Source organism: Stylophora pistillata, chromosome 4, assembly GCF_964205215.1.
Source record: "Stylophora pistillata chromosome 4, jaStyPist1.2, whole genome shotgun sequence".
Classification (NCBI taxonomy): domain Eukaryota; kingdom Metazoa; phylum Cnidaria; class Anthozoa; order Scleractinia; family Pocilloporidae; genus Stylophora; species Stylophora pistillata.
In genome coordinates this window covers 37,493,535-37,513,271 of record NC_142522.1, presented here as the reverse complement: position 1 = coordinate 37,513,271, position 19,737 = coordinate 37,493,535, and the positions used below count along the sequence as shown (strand labels likewise).

The 19,737-nt window shown below is 39.6% G+C and overlaps 3 protein-coding genes across 8 annotated transcripts; 2 read left to right on the top strand and 1 right to left on the bottom strand.

Annotated features, from left to right (window-relative positions):
* The first annotated feature begins 741 nt into the window (after positions 1-741).
* On the top strand, positions 742-18,219 carry LOC111328791 (uncharacterized). Of its 6 annotated transcripts, none has more exons than XM_088756106.1 (8): positions 742-1,354; positions 4,645-4,932; positions 11,986-12,321; positions 12,718-13,032; positions 13,555-13,674; positions 14,265-15,962; positions 16,091-16,370; positions 17,375-18,219. In XM_088756106.1, exons 1-8 carry the CDS (start codon positions 1,351-1,353, stop codon positions 17,631-17,633), a joined length of 3,300 nt encoding a protein of 1,099 aa, XP_088612232.1. In that variant the 5' UTR covers positions 742-1,350; the 3' UTR covers positions 17,634-18,219. The 6 variants fall into 6 exon arrangements, with proteins under 6 accessions (XP_088612232.1, XP_088612231.1, XP_088612230.1 ...); XM_088756105.1 differs by lacking the exon at positions 742-1,354 and adding an exon at positions 1,886-2,662 and having other exon boundaries at positions 12,724-13,032; XM_088756104.1 differs by lacking the exon at positions 742-1,354 and adding an exon at positions 1,887-2,662 and having other exon boundaries at positions 14,271-15,962.
* LOC148733581 (uncharacterized) lies at positions 5,301-10,943 on the top strand. Its single transcript, XM_088756112.1, has 3 exons — positions 5,301-6,332; positions 6,489-8,130; positions 8,549-10,943. The coding sequence occupies exons 1-3, from the start codon at positions 6,023-6,025 to the stop codon at positions 9,318-9,320; spliced, it is 2,724 nt and encodes a 907-aa protein (XP_088612238.1). The 5' UTR covers positions 5,301-6,022; the 3' UTR covers positions 9,321-10,943.
* LOC148733580 (uncharacterized) lies at positions 9,790-11,454 on the bottom strand. The gene is made up of 2 exons (XM_088756135.1): positions 11,309-11,454; positions 9,790-11,070 (listed from the first exon to the last, which is right to left on the bottom strand). Exons 1-2 carry the CDS (start codon positions 11,420-11,422, stop codon positions 10,033-10,035), a joined length of 1,152 nt encoding a protein of 383 aa, XP_088612261.1. The 5' UTR covers positions 11,423-11,454; the 3' UTR covers positions 9,790-10,032.
* Positions 18,220-19,737: the final 1,518 nt, after the last annotated feature.

The following is a 19,737-nucleotide window of genomic DNA, read 5'->3' as shown; positions in this document are numbered from 1 at the left end:
TAGCTCAGTTGGTAGAGCACTGTACTGGTATCACAGAGGTCATGGGTTCGAATCCCGTACATGCCTGAATTTTTTTCAGGTCTTATTTTCATTGCTGCTTAAGTAGTGCTCCTCACTGCGAAGATCGTTCTCATATGCGTTTCTTTAACCGCAGTTCAAATATATGATTTTCATATATTCATAGCTATATTACCATAGTGAATTACAAGAAAGACTAAGGCCAGCTTGAACCTGATAGACAACTTAATGTATGGATTGAAGCAGCTACCTGTTATCATCTCTTGCGTCATTGAAATATATGAAGTTCATATATTTTGAACTGCGGTATTAGATACGTATGATGCACGATCCTCGCAGTAGATAGCGCTATTTAAGCAATAGCGAAAATCAGACCCGAAAAAATCAGGCCTGTACGGGATTCGAACCACTGACCTCTGCGATACTAGTGCAGCGCTCTACCAATTGAGCTAACAAGCCAACTGGGAGCAGGCCGTTAAGTTGATTCGTAATAAACCCGTGAAATATATATTTCATTGTATCTGATTTATCACTTTCACGGGTTTATTACGAATCAACTTAACGGCCTGCTCCCAGTTGGCTTGTTAGCTCAATTGGTAGAGCGCTGCACTAGTATCGCAGAGGTCAGTGGTTCGAATCCCGTACAGGCCTGATTTTTTCGGGTCTGATTTTCGCTATTGCTTAAATAGCGCTATCTACTGCGAGGATCGTGCATCATACGTACTGTTATCATCTCTTGCGTCATTTAGACCCACGGCATAAAATATTGGTCAGCCATGTGTGTGCCAGTGTCATACGACAATGAATCTACACAAACACAAAGGAACTGGCCTTTAATGTGCATGTTTAGTCATGCGCATAAATAAGACTTGGTTATTGCGATGTCTGTGCAAGTTTCGTAAACGTTTCATGCGATGATGCCAGACATCTCTGCGGTACGCGTTGTATTACACTGAGCTCCCAAATGTTCTATTCTGACATTCATCGTTTCACAGTACCTCGAAATAGACCAACACTGAATAAGTGAAAATGCTAGACACAAGGCTTCGCAGCAAACCAGTTCGGCTTAGCCGCAAGTAACAGGTCCATTACTCTTCCCTAGCCTGAAAGTCCACCCTGAGCTGACCACAAAATTGGAAGACAGTGGTTTCCGTGAAAAAGTCTCACTCCATAACGGAAATAGACCCCTTGCGTTCAGTCTTCAGCTCCGTTATCTCGCTTTTTGCTGCAAGTTCGTGTCACTGACGGCGTTGGGCTCTCAGAACGAAGCATCTAAACGCGTCATGACTTCCCCTGGCTCCCGACATGGTCACACACCTTCAGCCTTGCTAAATGGGTAAGGTAAAGAAAGGCTGCTGCTGCTCCCTAGGTTTATAATCGCTGCATCGATTCAGTCCCCTGAACTCTCTAACAGGAGACCTGGGTAGGCTGGTTAAGGGAAGGGAGGGGAGGGGGGAGGCGGTTTACTTATTCTGGTTGCATTTTTTTTTGCCTAATGAAAATATCATCTAAAAATGCTCCTGTGAAAGCCGTTATCGTCGCTACCGCGACTAATTACAAAGAGATGCAAGTTTACGAAAAATGCTATTACTTGATTTTGTCTTAGACTGTATTCTTTACAAATGGGTTATTAACCAAGCGTGAGGTCAACTGAGATGGCCGTATATTGGCCGAGTTCTTATTTTACATTTTTATGGCCCAAGACGTAGTTGAGGTCCATAAAAATGCGAATAAAGAACGAAGCTAAGGAAAGAGTACCATAGAACCCCATACATTAATTATGCATTCCACTTCTTTGTCTTTCACGACAAAACTTTAAAAACAAAGTCTACTAATCTGAATGCATAATTAATGTATGGGGTTATATGGTACTCTTGCCCGAGGCTAATATTCAGCCATCTTGAACGAAAAATCTTGGTTAAGAAAGAATTTGTTACATTCCAAAAACATTTCGCTTTATTAAGAATTAGAAATGACGTGGTTACTTCGAGAGTCGAGAAAGAAAGCCGACTTTGTTTGTAGCACAACAAGCTCACGAGTCGTTCCCGTTTTCTTTGTTTTGACCATCTTCTGCCCCTTTTTGCGTTTCGATCGCTGATACTGTACAAGAATTACCAACGTAGTTCGAATTCAACTTTTTTCATGCGCAGGATCGATGCGAGCAGTCCCGGGCGGACAGGATGAGCCCCATCTTGCCCGCTAGGGTAGCTAATCAGAACACAGGATTAGCTTCATCTTGCCCACGGGCGCTGCGAGCGACACAATAAGGGAACTTAAAACACGTTTCGCCTGACTGGCATACCCTTTGGTAATTTAGAACACAGGGAAATGACTCAGTTTAATCACGCCTTCCTTAACTGACTCTCTTACCTTTACTGAGGTGTTCGTTATCCCGTCGACGTTTGTTTTAATTTGAGCCGTACGGTGTCAAGCATTTGCGAAAGTGACTGTTAGCGAACCAATAGGACTGCCGACACGCTGCCTCAGCCCCAATGCATTCATCAACAGCTAGCGGAATTTCTTGACAGACTTGAACTCGATAGAGACCAATATTCGTCTTCATAAATGCTGGAGTGCAGATAACTGAGAGAATTCAGTGGTCAAAATTTCAAGATGTCTTTTGTTGGTGGTAGTCCTCCAACTGGTGAGTAATCCAATGAGTTACTTGAAGTTCTGACTCAGGATTTAGCTGGAAAATACTTTGAAGAGAAATATAACTGAATCGACAACTTCAAAGCGGAACACTGCATGAAACAATAATACCATCATCAATGTAATGGGCAATGGCTTCTAATTTTTCGTGGCGGTAGTTTAATCAGAGAAAAATGAAACAAAAACCTTTTAGTATTGTTTGTATGAGCAAAAATACACTCAGAAGGCTACTTGTTTAAGTTTGTAGTAAACAATGCCCAAATCTTTGAAACATATGGGCGGAAGTTGACTTCTTGTTCCATAAATCATGGAAAACTTAACTGAGAAAAGTCAACTCAAGCAGCGGAGGCGGTTAAGTCTTCGATGTACTTAAAACACGGTCTGAAAATCGCGAGATCAAATTGCTTCAGAGATGGAATCGAGGAACACGTACAACAAACAGATGAACGGTCAATTTACAATCTTCTGAGTACAACAGAGTGTTTAACTTAGTAATACCGTAAAACCAGCTCAGTAAGGAATTCGAAACGTGGAATACCACACATTATTATCCAGTTACACCTAGACGAGTACAAATAACGCCATAGACGAGTACAAATATCACGCGGTATTTGTACTCGTCTATTGTAGTACCGGTTAAACAGGTTTTCTCGCATCGCGCAAGCGAAGAATTGGATTGTAGTTACGAGAAAAAAACAAATGGCGGACGATTTGAATCATATTTCCGACGACGAAGAGTCAGAATGGCTGGCAAATATAGATCCAAGTTCAGTAGATGAATCGAACGAGGAAACACAGCTTGACGACCAGAAAATTTCTTCATTTAATGAAGAAAATAGAAACAGCAGCTCAATTCCGTTCCGCTTCGCATACTTCTGTCACGCACTCCCCGTAAATAAACATCCGCGAAATTCTCCCGCACTGAAATAACAGTTTGGCGTGTTGGATAATAAATAACTTATTAGACGTTTTGTTGCGTAGTATCGCTTAGTATTTTTACTCGTTATTTGTATTTTGACTCGCCCTACGGGCTCGTCAAAATACGGCACAACTCGTAAAAATACTCAGAGATACTACACAACAAAACGTTTAATAAGATATCTATCTTTAACTAATAATTTGTGTCGCGGAAACGCCGGCTTGAACCAGTGGCCATAAGTGCAATGTCAGTGCTAAGTTAAGATACACACTGTAAATCAACCTCTGCGTACATGTATGCAAATTAAGAGCTGCTCCGTAACGCTTCGTGCAACTTGGAGATTTAGCTTGCAACATCATAATTTTTGTCCCCATCAACTTTTTCAGTCGTTTCGAAATCTTAAGCGTACCACGGTTTTGATTTGTTCTTTGAAGTTTGATATGTTTGTATCTCGACTAACGTGCTATATGGGGTTTTTCCGGGCTAAGGACTTCAAATATCGATGCTATAGTGGCTCAGCATCATGTCAGCCTGTTTTTTTCAATGCTTGAGTGAGTTCATAGGTAAATAAACAAAGGTGAAAGGAGACTTAAATGGAACATATATTATCTCTTTTAAAGCTAAGGCAAAACTCTTGTCTTGCAAAATATGTTTGAACACTGCATAAGACAAAAAAATTAGAGAGGACTAGCTTCGCCAGAGTCGTTTCTGACAAATTTCTTTTAGAATTAATCTTCTATCACAGAAGTGGCATGTTGCAATCTTATTGGCTAGGCCAGTCGCGATCTATTGGGTGGTAGAGGGTGGGTCAAATAGCCCAACAGCGAGCGGTTATAAACAAAATAAACAAAAAACACGAGCCTATCTTGTTAAGGTTTGAACGACAGATATGTTTAAACTAAAACAGGTTAGATGATTCGCTCTCGATTTCTACACGTGAGGACTGATTCGGCTTTGCTTTCCAATACAACGCAATAGAGATCTCGAGCGCATAATTTAATTGCTATATAGCTCAAATTAACATTTTCCATCCTATTTTTGTTTTCTATGTATAGAGTGTACATTGTCAGCCATCCTTGAGGAGAGACCAAAGCTCATAGAGCAATTGGCCTTATGCTTGGACAAAGAAATGAGACTAATTCCCAACTGGAAACATTTGGCATCGGAGCTTGATGTCAACGCAGATGTAATCCGACGACTGGAGAAACCGTATAGTGATTACAGTCCTACCATCCGATTGTTTGAATATCTCGAGGCCACTCAACCAGATCTGTCTATTGAACAACTGAAAGACGCTCTGCTGGAGATTGGGAGGAACGACTTGTTTAGTTTGCTGACAAAAGGTATGACTGTGTATAGCATATTCACTGGGAGCAAGTGTGGAAAATAACAGTTTAATTTAACCCGATCGCCAGCCTTCCCTTACTCATGTTCATAAAAAATTCATGGCACAAATTTAAGAAAAAATATGGAATTTTATGGTTGGAATTGATCAGGCCAGAGTCCAGCCGTGATTCTAAATTTCTCTTTAAAAAGTTATTTTCTACAGTTCGATAGAATTAAGCCCCTTTTCTGTAAATAAAGCACAAGCGCACGACGCTATAGCACTCCTGAAGGCGTGTAAAGTCACTATAGAGGTTTTGCATGGCAGCCATGTTGCATGGCAGGAACAATGAAAATGTTTTGCATGAGAAAGAAATTTTTTTTCCCATGGGAAAAATAATCTATTGTTCCTGCCGTGCAACATGGCTGCTGTGCAAAACCTCTATATATGTCGAGATCCCTCAATAAATAGGGAGAAGGGAGCATGCCAGCTATCTTCCAAATAGACATAAGTGATTCCCACCTTAACCACCACCTCCAGGAGGGTCGGGGAAGGGGGACATCTATATAATGAATAGCTCACTTGAATGCAATCACTTTCCACGCTCGAACTGGACTATTATAATTTATACCTTTGAACGATATCATAAGGTTTGAATAGGACGGCTAAGAGCAGTCGAAACTGTCAACTGAACGTATCAAAACAAGGAAGGACTACGTTAAACCAAAGCACTCTTTTTCTTGGTTTAAATAAAAAATAATCAAGAAGCTATGGGGATATCTCGTGAGAGAGAAGAAAATAATCTATTAAAAAAATCACCTTTTACTCCAGCTGAAAAATTTACATTATGAATTGTAATCCAAGACATTCAGTAAAAATTACTTAGCGATTTAACCTAAATGCAGCCAAAAACTTCCCCCATGATAGCAATAAAATTTGCCTACGTTAAAATCGAGGGCTATTAAAACATAGTTAATCGAGGGGACTGGTTATGAAAGCCGGCGAACTTCAAAGGGATAGCTTATTGTTTTGGTTTTTCGAGTTCAACCTAGCGTGACCGTGCATCACATAGATTCAAGATGGCGTCTCACATGTGAGCGTTTGTACTGATGACTGCACGTTTTACGTCTGTAATATTACTATTCCTTCTTAAATACTGCTTGTATGTATCTATAAATGAAGAAGGAATGCCCGGAGATAACTGCTCTGTTTTTGGTTGCGGCTCGTCCCGCAAAACGAAAGGAATCGGCATCTGGAAACTTCCTGCCCCTCGCAATGCTGAATACAAGAAATGGCGAGAACTTTGGCTAAACGAATTGACCAAAACACGCGTTGTAGACAAAGATTTCAAGCGCCAGATCGACAATGATGGTGTCTTTACGTGCGAAAACCATTTTAGGCCCGAGGATATTGAGATTTGTAAGTATTAAATGCAATCTTATAAGTTTAACTACACGCGATCCTAGACATAATCTGCGCGGTGCTTAGGTGCATAGCTTATCAATTAACTTGAGCTTTGATAAACTTCAAACGTTATATTCTGATTCTGTTTGTTTGTGATTGTTTCTACTCTAGTTCAATCTGAAAAGATGCAGAAAAAGAAACCGAAGTTTGGTGCCTTGCCAACAGTAAACATGCCGAAGCGTAGCTTCACAACACCAGTAAATGTGCGTCCACCTCGAAGCGCAGTCAACGAAATCCCAGAAGTGGCCCCTAAAAAATGCTACAGTGACTTTAAAGATCTAGTAAAACGAGTGAAATCTTTGAAAATTCTAAGTGAGTGGATCTTAGAGGCAGCAATCGATCGAATTGTATTGACAAAGAAGAGTTCTCTGCTTGTGTTACCAAAGATTCAGCTCACCATCGATGATAGTCTTGGTTTTTCTGTGTCTGTGTTTGGATGGTTTCTGCCAGATGATCATGCGATTCATCTTGAAACCTTGCGATCCGTTATGAACATCACAGTCTCTGAACTTATCAAGAGAATTGATGTTCTCTTGATTTGCCCTGGAGTGAGACCATTTGAACTGTCATCCGATATCGTACACCACATTATACCGAAGTCAGTGGATCCGTTATTCAGAGATGATTCTGAGATATTCCCACAGCTGGAATATTGGAGAACACGGGACTGTGAAGTTTTGGTGGAGCATGGTGAGCAGTGCTGTGTTTGCTACAAATACTCTCACAAGTCAGAGGTGGATCAGAAAGCAAAGCAAAGAAAGCTTGCAAAGCCTGCTCATTTGTTTGCTCCAGTCTCTCACACAACACCAGAGAGAATAAAGCTAACCCTAAAAACACAGAGGCTTAAGTGTGCAGAACTAGAACGAAAGCTTGAAGAAATGAAATCAGAGATAGAAAAGTCAAGTGTAGAAGTAGACAACAAGTTAAGCAATGACATTACAAGTATATTGGGGACATCCAATGAAAATATCACTCCATTCATGGATCTGTTCTGGCAGCAGCAAAAGAAATTGATGACAAAGAGTAAAACTGGTGTCCGATACCATCCTATGATCATTCGATACTGCTTGTCACTTGCTACCAAGTCCCCAGCATGCTATGAAGAGCTCAGGAAAAGTAACATCCTTGTACTGCCGAGCCAACGCACATTGAAGGACTATAGAAATTGTATACGACCCAAAGCTGGCATTCAAGAGGAAGTACTTGAGGAGTTGAATGTTCTTACAAACAGCTACTTCGATGTGCAACGATACATTGTGCTCCTTTTTGACGAAATGAAAATTTTGTCAAATCTGGTATTTGACAAAGTATCTGGGGAACTAACTGGTTTCCTTGACCTGGGAGATCCTGATATAAACTTTGGAACACTTGAAAAAGCTGACAAGATTGCAAGCCATGCTATGGTCTTTTATATCAGAGGTCTCTGTACTGAGTTGAAGTTCAGCTTAGCCTATTTTGCCACCGATGGGATTACATCTTATCAGCTTATGCCATTGTTTTGGCAAGCAGTATGTGTGCTTGAGTTAGCTTGTAATCTTTGGGTGATTGCAAGTACATCAGATGGAGCGTCACCCAACCGAGCATTGTACAGAATGCACAAAGCTCTTGATGGTAATGCTGGAACTGATGTGTGCTATCGCACTGTGAACCTCTATGCACCCGACAGGTTCATATATTTTTGTTCTGATGCTCCCCATCTCATTAAGACTACAAGAAATTGTGTCTACAGCTCTGGTCATGGTACATGTACTCGGTAAGTCGATATATTTGAAACTATTATTGTAGAGATATAATTTCACAGAATAAAATTTGCACTTTCAATGCATCCATGTTAGAAATTGTATGATTTATTCATATAATTGACAACAGAGTCAAACATTTCCCTTGCTTTTAGTAAGAGGTGAAATAATATAGTCAACTCAAATTATTGGTATTTTGACTAGATAACATTAGCTAACATGGTTACTATGGTTACAAACAATAAGATTGTTACGTAAGGAGGGGGGTTGTGATTGGGAACTCCCTTGAAAACTTGGGTGGATTTACATTTCCTTAGTTATTCAAAACAACATTACATTTACAGAATTCATATAATGATTTAGGTGTAAACTACGATAAGGAAGTAGTTTGATTTAGTGATTGATAGTAATAACCAATGTCTTATTCTGTAGGTACATGTGGAATGATGGCCACTATATCCTCTGGCAGCATTTTATCCAGCTGTTTCATCAAGACCTTGACAATGGCCTAAAGCTGCTTCCTCGGTTAACTTATGACCATATTAAGCTCAGTGCTTACTCTACAATGAGAGTCAACCTTGCTGTCCAGATCCTCAGTGCTTCAGTGGCAAATGTTCTTAAGTCATTTGGTCCTCCCGACACCATCGCCACATCTAAATTGTGCGAAATGATGGACAACTTCTTTGATTGTCTGAATGTTCGCAACCAACATGAGCATGTGCGTAAAAGAAAGCCATTTCTCAAGCCATATTCATCAGTGAATGATCAACGGTTTGCCTGGTTAACCAATGATTTCCTTGGTTATTTGAGAAATTGGAGAGAGAGTGTGGCCAATCGTCCTGGTGAGTACACCAACAATGCAAGGAGCAAGATGTTTCTCTCTTGGCAAACCTACGAAGGCTTGAAAATCACAGTTCATTCAGTTGTAGAGGCTACAAAGTTTCTACTTAATGAAGGGATGGAATATGTGCTCACTGAGCGCTTTTGCCAAGATCCCCTTGAGGAGTATTTTGGGAACCAGAGGAAGCTTGGTAGGAGAAGTGACAACCCAGATATGCGTCAATTTGGTTACAACAATAACACCATCAGAGTGCAACGCGCTGTCACCTGTCAGTCTGGTAATACCCGAGGCAGGAAAGACAAAAACAAGGCATGGGTTAATGTCTCAGATGACCCTGTCCCAAAAAGGAAGAAAACTAAATAATGCTGACATTGCTGATTATTATAACCTGTGTATCTCCAAATGAGTGTGTATCTAACTTAAAACATAGCTTAAAACTTAGGAAAATATAAAAAGTATCAATTTCTTGTTTTGTATCATAGGGTTATTCATAAATATATAGTGAGTGATCTTGTAATTTTAAAATAATACATTAGAGTGAGCATACTTATTCTGTGAGGATTTTGGATTAATAGTTATCTTAGAGACTAATCCCTTGTTTTGATTATCCCCTAAAAATATTTTCTTTCATTGTTCAAGTGTGCTCACTCTATCAGGTTTTTTGTAAATTTGTAAATAGCATTATATCATAACACTGTTTTATTTGGTGTTTCATAAATCAATAGGATTAATTGTTCCCATTTATTGTTGGGAAAGGTTTCTTACTTATCTGTAAACAGTCTGATATATTCCATATCATTTTCATATCAATGTATTCAACTCACAAACATCATTGGTTTTAACAATTGTGCTTTAATAATTTAATATAAGTTTTAATAATATAATACATAAGGACTGACTTTCAAACATTTGCCTCCTTTGTATTTCTACTTGAATATTTGTAGCATAATTCCTGAAATACATATTCTAGGCACAGCGTCAGTCAAACTTATTATGATATTTTTTAAATAAAACAGGAACATTAAATTTACAGAAAAGTCTATTTGTTTTGGGAATTTAAAGAATATTACAGTAATTAGTCTGTTGATGACCTATTGATGTCCTTGCGAAGAGCTTTTGATTTCAGTTGTTTCAATCTAATTTTGTGTTTTTGAATAACGTCCTTCACAAATGAAAAAGAACGAACTCTAACATACAAACTAATAATATTGTGGAGAACATCTTTGGCAACATGGCTACTAATCTCAACTTCAGAGTCGGCTAACATGGCAGAGTGAGATGCGACAACAGTTACATCATGCATTGATCTTGAAATAATATTAGCTAAAGGAATGTTTTTCAGACTGGTTTTACGTGTAGCTTCCCTGAAATAGTGTTCAGTTCTTTCAAAAACAGACTGAGCATTTCTTGTGATCTTCCACAGTCCACCTCGATTCAATGTTGTAGTCAATCTCTGATCTTCACCAATAGGATTGTCCCATTTCCCAGCCATTATCAGTGAGATTGCGTGGTCATTTTCTAGTGTTTTACTTGCTTGTTTGTGCTTGTTATGTAGCTTATGTAGTACATAACCTCCAATATACTGTAACCCTGACTTCTCTTTATCAGATAATTTCGTCAATGGTTCACATGTGTGAGTTTCTGCTTTTTCTTTGCTATGTGTTAAAAGGCAGTCGGCCACTTTTGAACAAAGTAATGTAGCAGAGTTTCTTGATAATCCTACAAAATGGCTCGAAGCATGCAAGACTATGCTAGCGTAAAAGGCTGCATAAAACCTCTCTGCATTTCCAGACTTTGCCAATTGAATATGAAGCCCCTGAATTTCAGAAAATTTAGGTGTTGAAGATTGTAGAGTGTTGCAGTTGTAGGACCATATCTCGTCTCTGTTTACCTTTGGATAAATTTTGCTGTCTCTAAGTTTCACTTTAGCATTGCCAACGATGCTTGCATACGTTTCCACAGTTAATAGATCTCGATTTTCTGGTTTGTCTGTCTCAGTTTCTTCTGTTTCTTCTGTTTTATCTTTGTGTTTAACAGTGATGTGACGTTTCAGTCCGCTCTTACTCTTGCATTTCTTTGGACAATGAGGGCAAGTGACGCTCAGTGGGTGAACCTGCAAAACCAAATTCACGATCAACATCACACACTACTTAGGTTCATAAATCATCTTTAAATCAACAGCTGATAAAATAACGTTTAGGCAAGAAATGGTTTATAAATAGAGCCCGAAATAAGAGTGATTGATCGAAAGCATGAAGTCGAAAGCTAGTCTGTTCGACCTTCATGTTCAATCTTCCTTTTTGACGTTTTTAGGCTATATTTTAACTATTAAAACAGATTCTATAGCTTACATCAGCAGCTGCTTCTCTGAAGTGCTCATCAAGGTCTTCTTCTTCTTCTAAAACTCCTAAAATTGCCTCTAAATCGTCTCCAAAGAAGAACATGTCATCACACGCGTCCGCCATGTTGTTTTTAGATGTTCGGTCAATGTCACGTGACGGTGCATCTCAACCTCAAAACCCAAACAATAGGCCGGTCCTTTGAAGTTCGCCGGCTTTCATAACCAGTCCCCTCGATTAACTATGATTAAAATGATTGCCATATATTATTAAAGCAATCGATATGGAATAAGAATTTTGCTTCCCTTACCCGAAAGTATCTCTAAAACTTGCTCGTATAGTTTCAAAGTTGGTCGCCGTTTGCAATAATTCGAAAATTGTCGAAACGCCTGTAACTTCTACGAACAAAATTCCTCGGAAGGACTACAACAATGTGCGACTGACTTTTCCTCCCTTGCACCAGACATGGATTGTGAAATTGACTCGTGTCGATTTTGTTCACCGGCATTACTTTTTACTTACGGTCCAGGTGGTGACATATGATGCGAAATGGGAGTAATGCTAAACACTTTATGAAAATAGGTTTACTATGTCAAGCGTAAGAGGAAAATTTAATTATGGACTACCCTGAATTGCTGTAATATAAATTGTGTCATAAAGCGCAGGTGACGTATACCCTTCTCTTTTAGCTGGCTGCATCGACTCTGAAAAAGTAAAAGACCTTATCACTTCGCAAAATATTCAAGGTCCTTCACCAACAGCTGGTCTTTTGGACGAAATTGCATTGGCCTTAGACGTTACCTCTCTGGCATTATCAAGCTGGTCCAGCCTAGCAATAAAATTGAGAGTGCCAAGAAAAACTTGTTGGGGGTTTGAACGACGTTCAACGGATAATCCAACCCACAATCTCTTGCAGTATTTGGTTACCACCTGTCCCGAAATGAAATTGAGAAGTCTGAAAGATGCCCTGGATTCCATTCAAAGAAAGGATCTACTAAAAATTCTAGAAGAACATAATCAAAGAGGTACTTACGGTAAACATCTATCTGAGATACATGATGATCAATGATCTTTTGAGCTCGAGGCAGAAACCAGCAAAACCCTGGTACTGATGAAGATTGTCTAGCCTAACCTTAGACCTTACCCCTTAGTCTTTTTTCTGAATTTCTCTCTGAAATCTGAATTGCTGCATAATTACAGGTTTTGGTCTTTCCGTTGAAGGACTAAGCACTATTTCCATGGTTTTTCCCTCCAAAACCAGAAAAACTAGAGCTATTTTTAGACATAACTTGCCTCTTGATGAAATTCTCCGCATTTACGGATCAATGAATCGAGAGGTAGCTGAAATATAAAAAGTTTTCTCTAGTTAAGACCAACACAGAGTCTAAGGTTTTAGATTTTCTGGTCTTTTTCTCTTGCAGATGAAGTATTCCTGAAGGACTTAATGTCCCAAGAACCGGAGCTTGTGGAGACAATGGCAGAAACACTTAACCGCGAAGAAGTACCAGGTGTCAAAAGTTGGATACATCTCGCCTACAAACTGAACGTGCCCGATGACGTGCGTCAAGGATTTGGTGTGACAGGACAAAATTCGAAAAGTCCCACTAAGGAAGTCATTGAATGGGTGGCTGTGAATCTCCCGCAGAAAACTTTAAGTGACGTTACAAATGCGTTGGACAGGATCCAACGTAATGATGCTATTCGGATAATATCAAAGCAATTTCCAGGCTCAGTTGGTGAGTAACAACATTAGCAATGGTTCGATAGATAGATAGATAGATAGACAGACAGACAGACAGATAGATAGATAGATAGATAGATAGATAGATAGATAGATAGGTAGGTAGGAACTTTATTAACGTGTCAAAGAACCTTCTAGTTTGGGAGATATCCCATACTAATGAGGGGACACATAAAATGGATAAAAATCGTTGACAAAGAATATTGCCTACTTAAGAATAAAATTGTCATATCATGTATAAAAAAATATGAAATGAATTAAGAAGTAAATAGAGCACAGCCGCTGCAGCCATCATCTAATAGCAAATGAACCCGAGCCACCTCAGTGGCAGGCGAGTGCTCTCACCCTACCGCATTCGTGCTCACTTTTGGCACAAATACACTACTAGCGAATTGACTAGGTCCAAAATCTATTTGCAAGATTCCCCGTAACTTCTTCGCGAAAATCGAAAATCTATCACACCCATGTCAAATACCACTATGCACCCTAATCATACGTTCTGTTTATCGTTTTCCAGAGTCAACTTTAGAGCGACGTGGCTGTTCATTCCAAGACAGTCTTACAATGTCTGATCCCACAGGTCAGAGTCCATCTCCCAGCTACAAACGGGGAGAGAAAGATTCTCCTCCAAAGGGAGGTGAGGAGGACAAAATTGATTTTACTTAACAAAACTGAGTAAGGTGCACAATTTAATCGTTCATGGTAACCAGTTTCTTGTTAAGAATTTAGTAATATGAACTAAGTTGAAATTGTAAATTGGCCACCGTAAAGAGTTAAAAAGCTGAGGTTTCGAACGTTAGCCCTTCGTCATTCGCTCTGACGAAGGGCTAACGCTTGAAACGTCAGTTTTTTAACCCTTTACGATGGCCAATTTACAATTTGAACTTAGTTGGTATTACAAAATTACCTTGTTACCCCCACCGACGCAGCACCACAGTTTCTTTAGAAGCTTACCCCTTTATTCTCTTGTTAAGGATGATAGAGAGAGTGAAATAATTAAGATAAACATCAAAATTTAAGGCGTTGTTCATAGAGAGATTTTTCCTACACTAAAAAAAAAAGCTCCCCGTACTCTACCACCAGTTGTTGGCTGCAGCTAACTTTGGTGAGAAAGGCTGATTCAGGGACGCAGACAGTTTGTTTAAATCTAGTGCTTGTACTCTAAGCAAAACGAGAGATTACTTTGCCTAGACTAGTCTCTAATAACTATTTTATGCCTCTGTGTAGTTACAGACGTAAGGGAACAGCCAGGTCACTGTGGAACATTGCCCGATCAAATAGATTTGGTGGGTCGCAATGAAACCTGTGAAAAGATCATAACTGCCCTGTCGTCAAACAAGGCGGTTAAAATTGTAGCGCCACCTGGGTACGGAAAAACCTCTACGGTAATAGAGGTCGCCCACCAGTTGATTAATAGAGGAAAGTTCATTGCTTATGTTGACCCAAGAGGTGTTACTTGTGTAGAAGACTTGGCAAGCAATATCATCGAAGCCTTGGGTTTCGTTCCTAGCGAAGATACAATCACTGAGGTTATTCGTCGCATACGTGTCTTTAAGACAAAGACAGTAGTGCTCATTATCGAAAACATTGACAACTTACTGCATCTTGAGGCTCAAATCAGCAAGGATGAATACAACCAAGAATTAAACTCTAAAAACTACTGCACCAAAATGCGCGGGAAATTCACCAGAGATGACTTTTTGTCTTTTCTAAAAGACATAGGAAAATGCCCAACCGTTCATCTTATACTAACATCTACAGAATTCAGCGGTGAATTTAGTGTGTCTTTCCCTGTTGAGCTGATCGCCTTAGAGCCTCTAAACGAAAGAGATTCAGCTTCTTTGTTTACGAAGAGTGACAGTAGTGTAGACAAGAGCTTGATTGATGACCTAGTTAGAGTTTGTGGCGGCATTCCTCTACTCATCTGCACCGTACGCTCCATTCTTAGACGAGAAAATCCAGAGAGGTTAGCCCAAAGGCTTACCACATGTTCAACAAGTGCTCTTGTGAGAGAACTTAGTCCTGAATCTCTACCGAATGAGAATCGAATTGACAAGCGTCTACAGATCTGCCTTAATCGCTTCAGTGAAGAGAATCAAAAGGTATTTGTGATGTTCTCAACATTTCCTAGCGGATTCACTGAAGAGCAATTTAACTCGGTATTCAAGTCTTCAGTTGGAGAAGGTCTGCAAGCGTTTCTGAATTCCCTGAAACAAAGCAGCCTCCTTAACTTTGATAGAAATAACTGTCTTTACTCCCTTCATCCTTTCATAAGAAACTTCTTCTCAGTGATGTCTTATCATAGAGAATTCAAATCAATCTTCATTCGCCACTACAGTGACTTGGCTGTTACTCTTTCCGAAACATTCTTGACTAAAGATTGCAAGTTGGCAATTGATCAGTACAGATCTGAAAAGGACAACATTAGAGAAGCCATGGTTTGGTGTGGGGACGAGCATCCTGAACTTGGCCAAACCGTGAGGGAGCACTGTATTGCTGCTTTCAACAAAGCCGCCGTATTTCTCGCAAAGATGATGCGAAAGCAAGAGTTTGTGTCCCTCTTCTGCAAGCTTGCGTATCGATGTCAGGATAACAACGACCTATTAAGTGCTTGCTTGACAGGCATCGGAGTGAAAATAGTATTGAGCTGCACATGCACACCGTACATTTGTCCAAGAGCGTTGTATCAAGCGAAGAGATATTTGGCACACGCTAAACACATTCATTCAAAACTTACGGACGTGAATGAAGCTGTGCGTGCTCACTGCTTGAGTAAGCTTGGGTTCTGTTGTGTTCGAGAGGGACGCATTGAAGAAGGATTTGAATACCTCAACGAAGCCCTAGAACTAAGAAGAAAGAGAGAAGAAAAATCAGATGAGACCAAAGATAAAGTCATGTTAGGAGCGTGTTATAATGATTTAGCAGGTTGGGAAAAAATTGTGCATTTTTACACCCCTCTAATTCTATTATTTATAAAATGCGCGGTTAATCAGGCAATGTTAAACCTTAACTGTAGTTGAATCTTTTTTCCTTTTTATTTGTGGTCCTTACAGCTTCCCTAATGGTGCAAAGGAAACACATGTGTGCTATCCAAACAAGACTCTGCCATGTGCTTCCGCTCTATGAACAAAACCTGGGAGACCACCCTTTCACGGCAACAACACTGGACTGGATTGGTAACAGTTACCACGCCTTGGGCGACTACGACAATGCTGTTAAATACATCAGTAAATCAGTTGAAATGCGTAAGCAACTGTTGGGGCACCATCAGGAAACTGCGATGTCTCTTCATGATTTGGGAGTGGCTTTGAACGCGAAAGAAGATTACTCAAGGTGATAACTAGAAACTTTGCTATCTATTCCCAAATATCTTATTAGTCATTCCTATACTAAGCAATTATTGGATGAGATTAAGCCTGATACCCGAAGTTATCCTTGCCCAGGTCTGAGTTATAATTCATGATACCATGCGAAAACTGAATTCAATAATGGTATCATTAGTAGTAAATTTTTTCAACAATCTCCAAAAGAAGACACTTCTTCCTAAGTTTGCAAAAGTTTGAGAACACCATACCAACAAGGGGCCTGGAAACTAAGAAGATTTTGAACTGGACAAGATAACCCAATATCTGCAGCAGATATTGGGTTATCGTGCTAACCTAACTCGCTATTGTATATTCACGAATGTATGCTCTTGCGCAATCAGAGTTTTCATAGCAAGCCTAATGTATAACAATCATTAGTATATACTAAAACAGTGGATAACGTCGAAGTCGCACTCTGAGTGGCTAGTCAAACTCCGAATATCCTTTGCTATTTACCTCCGAGCAACTCGGGAAAAAATGGCGTCCCGGTTTGTATCCATGACAAGCGAAGAAATCACTCAAATCAATTTTTGGTGGTGTATATTATCTCACTGTTTTAGTATATACTAAAACAACTATTCACCTCAGTGTCTGTGGTTAGCAGCGGATATTTACCTCGCCGCTTCGCAACTCGGTAAATATCCACCACTAACCACCTCCACTTCGATGAATAGTTGGTAATTACTCTTGGGCCTGATGCCCTATTTTGGAAATGCCTTGGAAGGATGTATACTGTTGAATGACTGAAATGTGCGCCCGCAATATTTCGGTAGCCGCGCGATAAGGTTCTATACCCATTTTAATTTCAGACGAAGGATGCCATTCTTCTCCACTAGGATTTGCGTTTTACGTAGATTGCAACTATAAGGAACGTCAAGCTGTCCCTTACTTCGAATTCTTCATCAGGGATTCTTCCATGAGGAATAAATTAAAGTGAGGCAGATTACTAATTATTACTGCTTTCTCTTTTAGTGCACTTAAGTATCTTAAAGAGGCAATTGATTTGCAAGAGGAAGTATCAGACACACATCAACAACTGATTCACACTCACCAAGACATGTCCATTGCTCTGCGGGGTCTCGGAAGAAACAGCGAAGCCGAGGAAGAAATGACACGGGCTGCGGTGTGCGCGAAAAAGTTGGAAAAGGAAGAAAAAGAAGAAGAAAATGACTGGATGGATATCTCATGCACAGGACTAGGAGTTTTGAAAAAGAGATCCACAACACTGTAAGGAAGCAAAACAATCTATCGATTGATTGATGGGCTCTCATGGTCACTTATTTAACCAATGCAGCGACCCAGTCGCTCAGTCTGTCCGTTCATTGACCTCCCTACGTGCTTATCAGTCAATTGCAGTTTAGGAAGAACCTCTGTTAGACTTTAGTCGGGGTAGGATGGCGGTAACCAACTAATTTTGATCAGGCCAAGTTAAGTTATTTTTTTAAAAAAGGAAGATCTTTAATTGTACTCTCCATCGTCCTATTAACGAGCAGAGGTTGAACTTCCCCAGAGTTGGCAAATTGACATGTCCAAATTCATACTGATTCTCACTACGGGAAACCGAAAAACCCTCATTGTTGACCTCTCTTGACAAGAGAAACTAACCAAGAGCAAGTGATTACAGTAATAAATTAATGTCTCGAAGACAGAAGATATCTTTTTCTTGGGCTTCAGCAGTTAAATTGAGCGATCGGCAAATATGGTTAAAGGCATTGGGTAAACATATATTTGTGACATTTTTCCGGGTGAAATTGTGAAATAAATATTAGAAATGTAGGGAAATAAAAACGCTTGGCAGAGGCAAAGTTTGAATCAAAGATTCGCGTTAATTGTACACCAAATTTTCTTAATTTTTTTCGTTGCGTTAAAAGCTCACATGCACATGAATGAAAGATCCCTTGCCTCAAGTAGCCATTATCACTATCGATATCATCAAGGTTTGGGCTGTGCAAGTTTTCTGTAGTTCGTATTAACATAGCGGTTTTCTTTTTTGAGCTAGAGCACCACAAAGGAAGGTGCGCGCTGGAAGTAACTTAGCTTTGAATTTAATTATCTCCCATTTGCTTCAGTGAGATCTTCCACAAGCTCCAAAATATATGAAATTTGTCCTGCCGATCAATTAAAGTCGAAAAAATAGAGGTAACAAAGACAGTTTCCTCGCTTTTTGAAACTTAGAACTGTCCATGAGGTTTTTTCTTTTTTAGTTAATTGGCAATTTGAAGGGCGCAAATATGTTTAACGTTACATTTGTTTAAAGCTACACCGAATAACAGGGAGGCTCGAAAGGGTTTTTTGGTCGCGCGGAGAATGGATTCCAAGACGCACGTCGGCAAAAAGTTAAATAAGAAGCTAGAGTTCCCCTCAGCTACTGCCTCAGGGGTAGTTTGAAAGACATGGAAAGGCGGAATACTCGGAATACCCGGAATGACCGAAAAATAATAAATTTTCAAAAAATAAAAGTAAATTGGTATAGGTAATCACATGATTTCGAGTGTAATTTGGAATAAATAAGCACGAGTAATTTTTTCAAAGACTAACAAAATTGCATGAGCCCTACGGGCTCATGCAATTTCATGTGGTCTTTGAAAAAATTTACAAGTGCCTATTTATTCGAAATTGCACGAGAAAATAATGTGATTATCTATTAATAATATACATGAAAAAATACGAGGTAGCTTCTCAAAACTACGCAGAAGAAAAGCGCACGCATCATGTGCAAAAATGATTTATTCAAACCCTGCAAGTGACATTGACCTTGACATTGACATTGACCAATCATTCTGACCAATCAGAATGTCTGGTTTGTTTCTATCTTTGCACTGAATTAACCCTCTTCTGCACTGAATTAACTCTCTTCTGCACTGAATTAACTGAAAACTGCATTCATCTTGACCAATCAGAACTGAGAAATTTTTTCATGTGTATTATTAATAAATAAATAAGAATATTGATGATTAAAAATTAATGGTAAACTCACAACGTAATTAAATAATTTAAAACGAAATTTTTCTCTGAGGGTTCCAAAAGCAAACACCTACCGGCACTGTTCATGGAGATGCACGTATTAGAATTAAACAAAGTCTGCGTCTGGACAGTAGCCCGTACAGCCTAAGCGACAATATATTTATACTCTCCTTTCCCCTGGATGGGATGCTAGTCCATCACATGGTTACTCCTCGTTTTAAATTCGCCTCCACCCATTTACACACCTGTAGGATGTCTAGGACGCCATGACCATTAGGCCACCACGCTTTTCCAGCCGGAACCATTGCAGAAGATTAAACAAATGCAACATTTCCAATTAGTTTAATAGATCAATTGTACAAAGCTTCGAA

Excerpts from the sequence above, each read along its gene's own strand:
- LOC148733580 (XM_088756135.1), bottom strand. The coding sequence starts at position 11,422 with ATGGCGGACGCGTGTGATGACATGTTCTTCTTTGGAGACGATTTAGAG. Across the intron at positions 11,071-11,308 it reads TCAGAGAAGCAGCTGCTGAT|GTTCACCCACTGAGCGTCAC; the intron begins GTAAGCTATAGA and ends TTGGTTTTGCAG.
- LOC111328791 (XM_088756103.1), top strand. The coding sequence starts at position 2,632 with ATGTCTTTTGTTGGTGGTAGTCCTCCAACTG. Across the intron at positions 4,933-11,985 it reads GTTTAGTTTGCTGACAAAAG|CTGGCTGCATCGACTCTGAA; the intron begins GTATGACTGTGT and ends CTTCTCTTTTAG. Across the intron at positions 16,371-17,374 it reads GCGAAAGAAGATTACTCAAG|TGCACTTAAGTATCTTAAAG; the intron begins GTGATAACTAGA and ends TTTCTCTTTTAG.
- LOC148733581 (XM_088756112.1), top strand. The coding sequence starts at position 6,023 with ATGACTGCACGTTTTACGTCTGTAATATTACTATTCCTTCTTAAATAC. Across the intron at positions 6,333-6,488 it reads GCCCGAGGATATTGAGATTT|TTCAATCTGAAAAGATGCAG; the intron begins GTAAGTATTAAA and ends TTTCTACTCTAG. Across the intron at positions 8,131-8,548 it reads GGTCATGGTACATGTACTCG|GTACATGTGGAATGATGGCC; the intron begins GTAAGTCGATAT and ends CTTATTCTGTAG.